The sequence below is a fragment of the Megalops cyprinoides genome, chromosome 3 (genome assembly GCF_013368585.1).
Source record: "Megalops cyprinoides isolate fMegCyp1 chromosome 3, fMegCyp1.pri, whole genome shotgun sequence".
NCBI lineage: Eukaryota > Metazoa > Chordata > Actinopteri > Elopiformes > Megalopidae > Megalops > Megalops cyprinoides.
Genome location: NC_050585.1, coordinates 36,791,542 through 36,803,813, shown reverse-complemented (window position 1 = coordinate 36,803,813; position 12,272 = coordinate 36,791,542). Strand labels below are relative to the sequence as shown.

The 12,272-nt window shown below is 44.1% G+C and overlaps 1 protein-coding gene across 1 annotated transcript; it reads left to right on the top strand.

The window, feature by feature from the left end:
- Positions 1–777: 777 nt before the first annotated feature.
- On the top strand, positions 778–11,860 carry hunk (hormonally up-regulated Neu-associated kinase). Its single transcript, XM_036524927.1, has 9 exons — positions 778–1,562; positions 4,608–4,900; positions 6,025–6,080; positions 6,568–6,703; positions 6,966–7,093; positions 8,838–8,964; positions 9,060–9,228; positions 9,478–9,628; positions 10,699–11,860. The coding sequence occupies exons 1-9, from the start codon at positions 1,323–1,325 to the stop codon at positions 11,376–11,378; spliced, it is 1,980 nt and encodes a 659-aa protein (XP_036380820.1). The 5' UTR covers positions 778–1,322; the 3' UTR covers positions 11,379–11,860.
- Positions 11,861–12,272: the final 412 nt, after the last annotated feature.

The following is a 12,272-nucleotide window of genomic DNA, read 5'->3' as shown; positions in this document are numbered from 1 at the left end:
TACACCATCCACTCCTCCCCAAACAACAATGAAAGGTTATGTTAATTATTGATGTACACATTAAAGCTTCTTTTAAAAATCGGTTAACAGTAAGATTGGATTGATTGCACACGACGCCACTCTTCTGTCATGCACATTTCAAGACCTTAATGTTTTATTGTAGAGGAGGTTATCCTACTCTCACCACAGATGCACTTTGTACGAACACTTTTTAAGTCGTTCTTGATACGTGCATCTCATATTTTTAAAATTACATGAAAGGACTGTGACAAAAACAACGCGTAGCCACGTGTGTCGTCTTGATAACGAACGCAGCTTCTGGTGTCAAATGCTCACGAGCGAATTTATCGAATTTCTTCTAAATCCCAGTATGTAAAATGTAATATTTTATTAAAAAAAAAATAATAATATAAAATCAAAAAATATACTGCTAATTTGGAACTGATATATGTTAACATGCCATAAAAGTATTGTTTACAATGCAAATATTAGACTATTTTGTTGTTCATTGTTACTGGGCTTTCAGGCCACATGCGTTTAATAGGAAAAACAGCGATTAGAGGACCTAGTTAAGAAAATAATGAGAAAGTGAATCTGGGATTTTGCAATGCCAAAAGTCACACACTTTCACTCTTTCTCCTGGACGGTGGTTTCGCATGTTGTTTTTGAACGATCCCTCAGGGGAATTGGGGGCGGGACTTGAATGATTTACAAGCTGGCGGTGCGATCACATTTGCTCCCGCTGCCTACCAGGAACAGAGTAGAGCCTACCGCAACCCAGCAGTGGAGTGGCTTTCTACGCTTCAAACAAGAAACGCCTGCTTACAGTGCCGCGAAACAGACACTTCTTTCAATTCTGTACGGAACAGCAGCAGAGTCGTCGATTGCGCTCCGTTAGGGAAACCGTTCTGTTTTATCAGCCCATTGCGTTGGTCTTAGTTGTCATAAACATCAGAAGAGAGATGACTGCCTGAATTTCACTGGAATAAACTTTTTTCTATACACCTTCATTTGAACTTTTGTGTGTTTTCAGCCACGAATGCGACCGTTACGTAAAACTAAAACGTCGGCCAGTAAATATCTCGTAGCTGCATATTCAGCAGAGTCAGACGCTTGCATTGAACAGGTGGCATATGTTCCGCCGTCCGTTAAGTATATTGTATTAGGGTTAGGGTGCAAACAGAAGGGACTTTCCTTCAGATGTCCCTTGCTGACAAGACTGATACCGTTTCAGCACACAGAAGGCGAGCTGCGAGGTTGCAGCTTTCTCAATTCCACGCACTGTCCGCATAACAAACTGTACGGAGTCCGAAGGCATTGCGATGCCCGCAGCTGACAGAGAAATGGTCATCGACGGTCCTCGACTTTTTGGGTTTAAACCCCCAGTTTCCATCGGCACAGAAAACATCGCCCCGGCGCCTCTGAATGGCTCCACGTCGGGGGACATTCTCCGCAATTTTTACCACACCAAAAGGGTCGGAAATTACCTTATTGGAAGGAAACTCGGAGAGGGCTCTTTTGCCAAAGTTCGCGAGGGACTTCATGCTATGACAGGGGAAAAGGTAGGCTACGGCTCTGTTCATTGTGTCTGTGGTTTGAGAATTAACTTCTTTTGCGTGATGGTTGTCTGTGTCTTCACAGACACTTGAGGAGCAAACGGCCAAAAGTTGTAGACAAAATGGGCATCCTTTATTACAAAATATTTGCTGGGATGAAGTGGGAAATGCTGTCTCATAGTGTGACGTGATCACATCTGCAGCTGTCCTGACAATGTTTTAAGTCTACATTTTTAATGAAATTTGTAGCCTATATTAGAGAATGCGGTTAAAACAGCGCACTTGCACGTTTTCATGGTTAAAAGTTTCATTTTTCGTGATGTATGTATGTATACGATACGTGCATAATGACAATGCCACTTTAACTAAGGGGTTCCGTTCAATACAAATAACTTCACGCTGCAATCCATTTGTATTCCATATTGTTTCTTACGTAGCCCGTAGTCACATGCATTGGAAACAAGATGCTTCATTAGCTTTTACTGTGTAATAACAAGTATGAAAAGAAAAAAGTAAAGGCAAGTTTTTTTTATTGTTTACGCTTGAGGGATGCAAAGCGATGCGAACACTATACTTGATTAGTCACACCTTAGTGGTTTTATTAGGCAACAGGGGCAATCTGGAGATTCCCAAGGTGCCTGAGTTAATCACCGATTACCCCAGAGAAAGTGATCAACGCAAATAAGGGTGGATCTTGAAGCATGTTTTAATGATGTGATATTATGTTGTTTGATGTACCTTTTTGTACTGTACGTTCTCACATCTAAGTTCCAACAGGTAAATATTTGATGTCCCTACTGTTGTGTATGCACAGTCATTCCCTCTCTCAAAATGTTAAACAATAAACACTTTCTTCGTATGCGAAAGAATCAGAGTTATAATGTATTCATGGTGAATATTTTGCAGTTACACATTCTACAGGATGCACAGGTATTGGCCTCTGTAGAAGACAGAGCAAGGACAATAATATGTATTAATGCTTTCCCTGCTCCTAGTCGTCCAGGCTGTGATTTGATATGCTTTATTACTGAAAAATGTCTGCCTTTGTGCTAGAGCTTCATGCTACACCATTCATTTGCATATGGGAAAACAAGCACTTGTGTTTTGTGTGACCTGGAATTCCTATTTAGCATATAAAGGATTAACCCCCCCCCCCCCCACCACCACCACCACCCACGCAAACGAAAAGAGGAAAAAAAAAAAAGAGAGAGGGCTCACTATTGCTGGGGGAAGAAGTCACACCTCTTTGGATGATGCAAACCCCAGAAATCAGAAAGCACTCCACCGTCATGTTTGCTGTCTCCTTCTCTCCGAGCCCCTGTGAGGTTCAACCTCGCATCAACAGGAAAGGCCAATGGGGGAGAGGGAGAGGAATCAGGGAGGGTGGGAGCGGGGGGTGGGGTTTGGTGTAGAAGGGGAGGGTGGGAGCGCAGCACATGTTCCTTAGATATGTGAACATATCTAACCCAGTTTTCTCCTCGGCTCTTTGTCTGAAAATGCGGGATAAACACGCCGTCAGTCAGCAGTCTCGCTGCTGCTGCGCTCTCCCCAGTTGACCGAGGCAGGAAAGGAGGGATATGTGATGTGACATCTCAGGACACTGGGATGCCAGATTTGTATCTGAGGTGACTCCTGTAGATGGGGGGGGGGGGGGGGGCAGACAGACAGGGTGGCCCCCCACGCCCCTACAAACAGATCCTCAGTCACCCCAATTGATCCAATTATTCGCCCAACTGGAGGTGTGTGACTAGTTGCTCAGTGGCTTCTTTAAAGCTGGACATTTAGTATGCTGCTTGAACTCTGGAGAGGCTTAGATCAAATACGGAACACATTTTGAAGTTCGGGTAATTTCCACAGACACAGCAGAAAAAGGGAAAAACAGTCCTCTGTATTGAAAATCTGGTTTTATGTGTTTTTCATAGGGTCACTAATTAAAATTAGAATTAAATTGGAATTTCATTTGATGTATTGCCATTTACAGATTAATCATCACAGACCACAGTCTTCATGTCATGTTGCTAATTCAAGCCATAGTGGATGAATTGATTATGAACATGAATTGAATAATGTAACTTGAATGGGTAGCAATAATGGTGTAGCAACAGAAAATAAATCACCCGGCGTGATGTGAATAGAATCAATGCAATGTGATCAATCTATGCTTGATTGCAGACAAAGACATTATAATGGAACACCTTAATGCTACATATAGTGAAATAAATTTCAACGATTTTTTCAAAATGGCCTCATAAAAATAAATAGACTTTGGATGGCATTCTTCAGGATGCATTTTAGGTTTGGTACCAGTGTTCTTAGAATGTGTTGTGTTTCTTCAGAGGGTGTATGTAACAAATGGGCTGAGCCAACAAGCCATTTGGGGTTTCGCTAGCCGTGAAGTCAGTTTGCTTTAGATCAGTTGAGTGCCCCACCTCCTCCCCCACACTTGTGCTCACACAGATTTTACCCTCATTGGGCCGCGATGTTAACAGCCTCCTCTGGCTGCCTGCTGGGCGCCTCTGAAGGCAACTGTGAAATGAGAGGGTAGGACCTAATTTGCATGACAGGGGGTCAATATCCATCTCACCTGTTCTCTTTGAAACAGCGCAGCGAACACAGGCAAACACATTTACACCTCTTCTTCAGTTAAACTGTATAGTATTATTACTTGTTTTTAATGAAAGGTAATAGCTGTGTGTCACGGCTTGTATATGTGTAGTATACCAACGCGTTTTGGATTCTGTGATCTAGTGACTGATGTATGGTAGTAGGTTGCACAAGTTAAGTCGGGGTGGGGCTAGAATAATGGTATGCTCACACTCACTGGTCTCACAGTATTGTTAGCCTGGTCTGACACTGTTGCTCATTCAGCTTGAATGGATACACTTGTGTTCTATTGTGCTCGAGGTCACTCTTGATAAGACCATCTGCTAAGTGAATGCAATGTAATGTGTATCACCTGCTTATCAGAACACACACAATTTCATGCCTGAGCTCATGTTCTCTCTGTCTTTCCTCTCCACCAAACCTCGTACCTTTCTTTTGCTCACTCAGGTGGCCGTGAAGGTGATTGACAAGAGGAAGGCCAAGAAGGACTCGTATGTGACGAAGAACCTGCGTCGCGAGGGCCAGATCCAGCAGATGATCCGCCACCCCAACATCACCCAGCTGCTGGACATCCTGGAGACGGAGAACAGCTACTACCTGGTGATGGAGCTGTGCCCTGGAGGGAACCTCATGAACCGAATCTACGAGAAGAAGCGCCTGGAAGAGAAGGAGGCGCAGAAGTATGTGAGACAGCTGGTCATGGCTGTGGAGCACCTGCACCGAGCTGGGGTGGTACACAGGTGAGTCTCTCTCTCTCTCACACATTAACAGTGATACGTATATGTGTTTTTACACATGCACAACAAAAACACCAAAACATAACCACATAGAGCTAATACATACTAATTATCACATGCATACACATGTACAAACGTGCTTATTCTGTCACTCATGTAAAATTATAAGTTATATACATTGCTCAGGGTTAGATCACCTTCTAAGCAAATGTAGTGTATATGCATATCTGGTTGGAGGCAACAGTTTCTCCTTTCATTGTAAAATAAAGTGTGCTCCTCAACACCAGGAGCTTGGTAGTAGAGGCTGTGTTTTAAGGTGTGGAGAGCAGTGATTTGCTGGCACGGGATGATTCACCAAACTCGACGAGATTTGGTCAGCATTCCTGTGCCGGACTCCACAACAATCTGTCCCTTGTGAGTCCTTGTGACAGGAGACAATGTGTCCTTTGTCCAAAGTGCAAAAATGGCTCATGCATTCCGCACGACTTAATTTGGGGAAACCGTGCTTCTTATAGCTGCAGCATCAGTCAGGTCCCTTCTTGGAAAGCCACGGGTAGTCAACACCTCCACTGAAGATGCTGTTTGCATGTCATGTCCAGTTGTAGGCTGTGTGCATCCCTGAAACTTTCCTCCTCTTGTATCTTGTATAATCCTTGGCTTGATGGGAAGGTCTGTAGACCAATATTTGATATTCCAACCTGCTGTAAAACAATATTTCTCATGAATTTTAAGCACATTCTCAAGGTGACCATTTCACATGAGTTGTGTGTCCAGTTTGTTCAATAGTGAGCAGATGTAGTTGGAGATGGAGAAGGTTTTGCAGCAAAATGTTGACTATTTTTGAACTGATCGTGGAACAAAAGTATATAAACTAGAATCATCCATATAGCTGAGTAAGCAGTATAATTTAGCTAATGAACTGTGTAGATATGATGGTGTGTATAAGACTTAAAATGTGTTTGCATGACCCACATACTGCATGGCTCCTGAAAGAGCAGGGTGTCACTTAGCCCAGGCCTGTAAAAGGATCTGATCCCTGAGTGAGGCCTTTGTTGCCTGGGACAGAGATGACCGAACTGATAAAGCACTTGTCTTCCATTTCACATACCTGTTAATTTTTCTTTCAGAGATCTGAAGATTGAAAACCTTCTCCTGGATGAAAATGACAACATAAAGTTGATAGGTAATTTAATAGAATGAAAATATATTTAATATGGCACCTCTCTATCCAACCCTTCTTTATGTGTGTGTAAACATTTTCTTTTTTTCATTATATCTTATCTGAAAGATAATCACTCGAAAAGGGCAAACCCCGGCACAGTCAACTTCACAAAATAAGACTGAAATAGTATCTCACAAAGAGTCCATTATCTGTGACAAAAAAGAGACCCATTTCCACATGTGGTCAGGGTTTAAGCAGCAACAAGCATCTCATTAATGCTAAATAACCTTGCACCTTCGTGTAAAACAATCAGAGCAGATAACCACCTTATTAATCAGCTGGTGTTAAGTGTGGCAAACAGGTTCACTGTTTAGCAGCAGTGCTTTGCACCCCGATGGGGGAAGACTATGAGGGATGGGTAACACTGGCGTGCTAACAACCCCCGACACATTGGATCGTCCAGCTCTCACCACCCTGCCCCCTCTCTTCCCTCCCCCTCCGCACTCAGATTTCGGCCTGAGCAACTGCGCCGGGATCCTGGGCTACTCTGACCCGTTCAGCACACAGTGCGGCAGTCCGGCCTACGCTGCCCCAGAGCTCCTGTCCAGGAAGAAGTATGGACCCAAAGTGGACGTATGGTCCATGTGAGTGATCTCACTTATTCTGCGCACCCAGACGCTGGGCAATGAGGATTTTTACCATACTTCAGACAGAATCCACTGTTAACAGCTCCTCGTGTTTTTTGGTGTAATTAATAATGAGCTTCAGAGTGACCTAGAAAGAAAAGTAAGATACAATCATTCTTGATCTGTGGTGTAAATTTTAGTTTATCCCCTTCATTCCCCAGTGAGGACTTACTCTGCACTGTTGACCTGGGCCTTTCTCTGTATGTGTTCGTGTACATAGAGGGGTCAACATGTACGCCATGCTGACCGGCACCCTGCCCTTCACTGTGGAGCCCTTCAGTCTCAGAGCACTGCACCAGAAGATGGTGGAAAAGGAGATGAACCCCCTACCCCCTCAGCTTTCTACAGGTACATACCCTACACACCTGTACAAGGCATAGCACTGGCACAATCCTTACCTGTAAACAGCATAACACTGGAGTTCTCCCTCAGATACATACTTACCTGTAAACAACATATGAGACGGAGCTCCCTTTAGGTGGGTACTCCTCAGGTATATACACACATGAGCACAATACGGCACTGGAGCAGTTCTCAAGTATGTATATAACTGCACCCAAATACAACATGGGAGCCCACAGCACTGAGCCCTACTGCAAGGGCCTTTCTTGTGGAAAGGGTGTGCAAGCTGGTCTCCATCCACCGTGAAAGATTCAATTACATGCAAGAGAACAGCATTTTTCATAAGTCTCAAGTGAAACCATCTATTGTTTGTTTTTCAAGGGACTGGTGTTGTTGTGGCTTTGGTTTCTTGCCAGTGCAGAAAAGTGTCTAGCGTGCCCACATCTGTCTGCTTGGAATGCCATCCAGATTCTTGTGGAGCCGACATGCAAATCTGATTGAGGAAGTATTTTGGCTAAATGTTTTTATGAAGTGGTCTGCACTCAGTCTCTGTGTCTCTCAAACATTCCTGTTGTAAGAACACTTGAATGAAATAGCCTCTTAAGTCTAGTGGAGCCCCAGTGACTCTTTCAGCAGTATAATTACTGGATATGAGTTGGAATGCTCATAAAAACAGTATCTAATGTCAGCAAGGGATTGTTGATAACTTGGACAGTTATGTAACCGAACATAAAATCTCTGTAAGCACTATTGAAATCTTGGAACAGTGTACAAATATCAGTCAATGTCTTATGGTTTAGCATTATGTCAGCAATGTTAAATGGCAGTTATGTAACAGCAAATTTCTTTCCGGTGTTTTTCCCCCTTACTCATTTGCATATTAGTAAATCACATAGTGGTTCAAAGTAGACATGTTTAAAACCATCCCACAAAGAATTATTAGTACTTTTGTCATCGTCTTATTTGCGTAACAGCAGGAAAAACTGGTTTTGTTCTGTTTTTTTGTTTTTTTTTTTTTTTCCTGTCAGTCCCCCATCTCCAAGCCTTTGCCTCTTTTCTCCAAAGAGTCTTTTTGTCTTACTATGACAGATCTTAGTAAAGAATTTTGCTGTCTGTGCACTGTAGTCTAGAATAGAAGACAACAGTTACAACAGTACAGAATTCCATCAAACTGTACACAAGCTATTTAAGAGTTCCTGTAGGTAACACAGAGATTTGTTTCTGTGATGTTTCTCTGGGTGTGGTTTTGTGATAAGACCGTGGTTATCAGGTGCTCCTTCATTCGTCATTCTCAACTATAGCATATCATTCCTCAGACATAAACCCGGCTGAGATTAGTGTTGCATAATCGTGTGCTGCTGTCTGACAGTACTGTCTGCTAGTGCTAGAAAGAATTTTAGGGGCCTATGGGCTGTCTACATTAGTTTTCAGAGAATGTACTTTGGATAGATTGCCTTTTATTCACTCACTGAAACTGGTTGTTATGTCTGGGATAGAAAGATTTTTTTCCTACCACTTCTGAGTCAGCAGCAGAGATAACAAATTGTGTAACTGTATTCTTTGTCTCCTGTCTAAACCAGGACTGCCCATGTTAATAGCAAACAATGCGTTTTTTGTTGTGGTTCACATGCAAACAAGAAAGCCATTAAAAGCCTGGTGTTGTTTGAAAAAGGTTGTGCTGTCATAAAAGATTTCTGGATCTTTTCTGAATGTCCAGAATAGCTGCATTTACTGACTCTGCTATCCACAGATGCTGTGAGCCTGGTGAAGAATCTTCTGGAACCTGACCCCTCTAAGAGGCTCAACATCCACCAAATCATGTCTGACCCATGGCTGCATCTCAGGAGCCCACAGTCTGGAACTCCGTACCTGAATAGGTAAGACTGTGCAGAGAGAGACTAGCTAGCGTATAAGTAAACCGTTCTGGTCATCAGCCAGGGCTGACCGTCTCATCTCTCCAACTCTCGCTTAGGATCCACATTGAGGAAATCAACCACACGGTTCTCATGCACATGACAGAGAAGATGGGCTACAAGCACAGCGAGGTCCTGAGTGCTGTACTTACCAACAGGGCCAGCCACACCCTAGCTGTGTACTTCCTGCTCAACAACAAGATGAGGAGGCTGTCCAAGGAGTACCGGGTGAGTGGCAGGGCAGCCACCTGGCAGGTGACTCAAAACAGTGCATGCACAAGGCTCACTTGAAACTCAACACTTTGGAGTCACTTATGAAGCAAATTCTTTACGATAACCATAAATCTAACAGTAGCCACGTCTGCATCTTTCATGCCTGTTGGGTGAGATATGAGAGATCTTGGCTCCGTCTAGTCTTGCTTTTCACAGGGTCAGCTGAGAAAGGCTGATGCAGTTTCCCACTTCTTTAAATTGCAGGAAAAGGAAGTCATGGAGAAGGAGAAGAAGAATGAGCTGTTCCAGACACACTGGAGAAAACGCATTGAGAAGATCACCATTCCTCCGAAACAGACACCCATCTACCTGGCACTGAGCAAAGGCCCGACCAAAGAAAAGAAACAGAAAACAGGTCAGTGGCTGAGGATGGGGCAGATGCATAGTCCAGATATGCAGTCTGAGCTGTGAATGACCCTCTCTTTGGCTAGAGCACAAACAGGACTCAGTCTTAGAGGCATTTAAAAAGCTGGGAGTGGGCACAAAAATGCACTACTGACACACAACATGATGCATAACTTCTCTCACTGCCTATGGACCGAATACAATTGATGTACACAGAAACGAGAAGGAGCACACCAGTTCAGAGAAGGAGCACACCAGTTCACAACAGCTTTTCAAGTGCACACTGCATATAGTATCAACAATGCTGGGAATATTCGGCATTGTACCACATTGGTAACACTGTAAACAGTGCTCTTATGATTAGTGTTTCAGGTTTCAGGGTTATTGAACCAGAACCAGAAATACCACACTTGGCAGTAGAAATGGCGGGTACAGAGAGGATTGTTATGCAACTTAAAATGGATTGGCAGGCCTTGCTGATTTTGTGGTGTAGCTATTCAAATGATGTAGATTATTGTTACACTCTCACGGAGTGGTGTATCAGACTCCTCTGGGAATTTGGAGGGTGTAGTCCTTGTGCAGAGAAATGAAGACACTACTATTGACCTACCAGTCATACAATCTGTCCGCTCTCTTGACTGATGATCACCCTATCATGGTTTGCATGGAATCAAGGGCTATTTCTGAATGGTACAGAGATGAGCTTGATCTTTTTCATAGGTTTCCTGCAGACAGGTTCCACATACCCACACTTTATATATGCGTGTAACACACATATAGCTCTACAGGTCAGTAGCCCTCAACAATAAAGTTTCATTTCCCAACATTCTTTTTTTAGACACACAATCAGAAAGCCAGCAAAGGAGATAATCAAAACTGCCCAAAACAGAATCAACAGAGGAAAACGTCATAAGGAAACAAAAATACACTTATAGCAACAACAAACAGGACATTTATTGTTCAGAATTTCAGATTGAAGGATTAGATTCTAAATTGTCATTGTTCTAAATAAATGGATTACAGTACATGGGGCTTTTTAAAATGAGTAAATGGTTTTCCTTTGGCTCTTGTTCCCGTCAGGTCTGCTTCGCTCTGTTACTGGTGGGAAGGACTCTGGTTTGGGTCCTGGAGGGAGTGTGGCCTCTTCCTCTTTGGAGTACCTGGAGATCCACCCCCTGTTTCCCCGTACGCCGCAGCCAATCAGGCGCCTGGAGACTCAGCAGCCAGCGAGCGACAGTCCCGGCCAGGGAGGGCTCGACATCCCCACCCCTGCACCTGCCCCTGCCCTTGCCCCAGCCACCGTTGGTGTGGGGGCACATTCCTGGGACTCTTCCACCGGAGAGCCAAGTGACACGCAGCCAGTGTCACCCTGGTACAAGCTCCACAATGGTGCCCTCTCGCCCCCGCGCCATGTCTCCGCCTTCCAGCCGGACAGCTCCTACCTGAAAAAGGCCACCATCCCCAACCCACCCGCGCTCCCAGCCCCCCAGCCCAAAAAGAGCCCCAGCAAGACGGACTTGCCTTGCACGTCAGACTCCAGCACCAGTCCGCCCAGTGGCGGAGGTGTCGGTGAACCCGAGAGCCCCCAGCACCGGGGCAAGTTCCCCTCCATGGGCATGGGGCAGATCATGAAGAAACGTGGCCCTGCGTTTAACCTCAAAGCGGGGCCAGCCCTGGAAATGGAGACCTCGGTGGACCTGCCCCCTTACCACATGCAGACCCTGCTCTGTGCGTCAGGAGCCCTCAAGACCCTCTGCTGATGCATTGTGGGACAAACTCTTACGAGGTGCTCGACCTTGGAACTTTCCTCTGATGAGACAAGCAGGGGGCTTATGTGGCCTGTACACTCTTTTGCTTAGTGAGATTTTTCAGTTAATTTAAAACTTGGGTCCACAACATGACACAAGAAGATAAAAAAAACCCTTTGGGAGTTACCACACTTAGTCCTGGACATGTACATATTTGCTTTTCATGCAATGACTATGTAAAGTCCATGTACTCCCTGCTCTCCAGAGCTTGTATTATGTATTTAGGGGTATTACATCTTACATAACATCATCATCCCTCTGAAATAGACACTGGACTGAACCAGTGACTGGAAACACAGTTAGTGGACTTTCTGTGAGGCCGGTTTGCCATCTGGCACCATAAATCCACAATTCTTTGAGAACGTGACATTTTTTTGCAGTTCTTTCCCATGAGCCTCAGTTCTTAACTTGAATGAAGAAAAAAAATCTGCAATTGTAATTTCATGTCTAACGTCAGTGCTGTTCTGTCATGTTCGTGAATCGTGTATTTTATCTTCTCATACCAATCAGATTATCTAACTCCTGTTGAAATGTTTAGACCTACAGACTACTGTTATTTTCTCGACAGAATGCAATAAGTCTTTGTCCCACGTTTGCAGAGAACAAGTTGAGAATACTGGAGGAATGCCTGCTCTGCCCAGCAGACGTGGTCAGCAGTTTAAGTGCTTTGCTCTTAATCCCCATAGTGAACTTGTTGCATAATGATCACTATTCATGTAAAATTCTATGTCAGCAGTGCATTCCTCATCTTATGGAAAGAAGGAATAGCATTTCTGTACAGACAACACAAAGGAAGTCTTGAAAAGCCTTAAATATATCTCCGATTGCCTGTCAGACTAAAAAGTC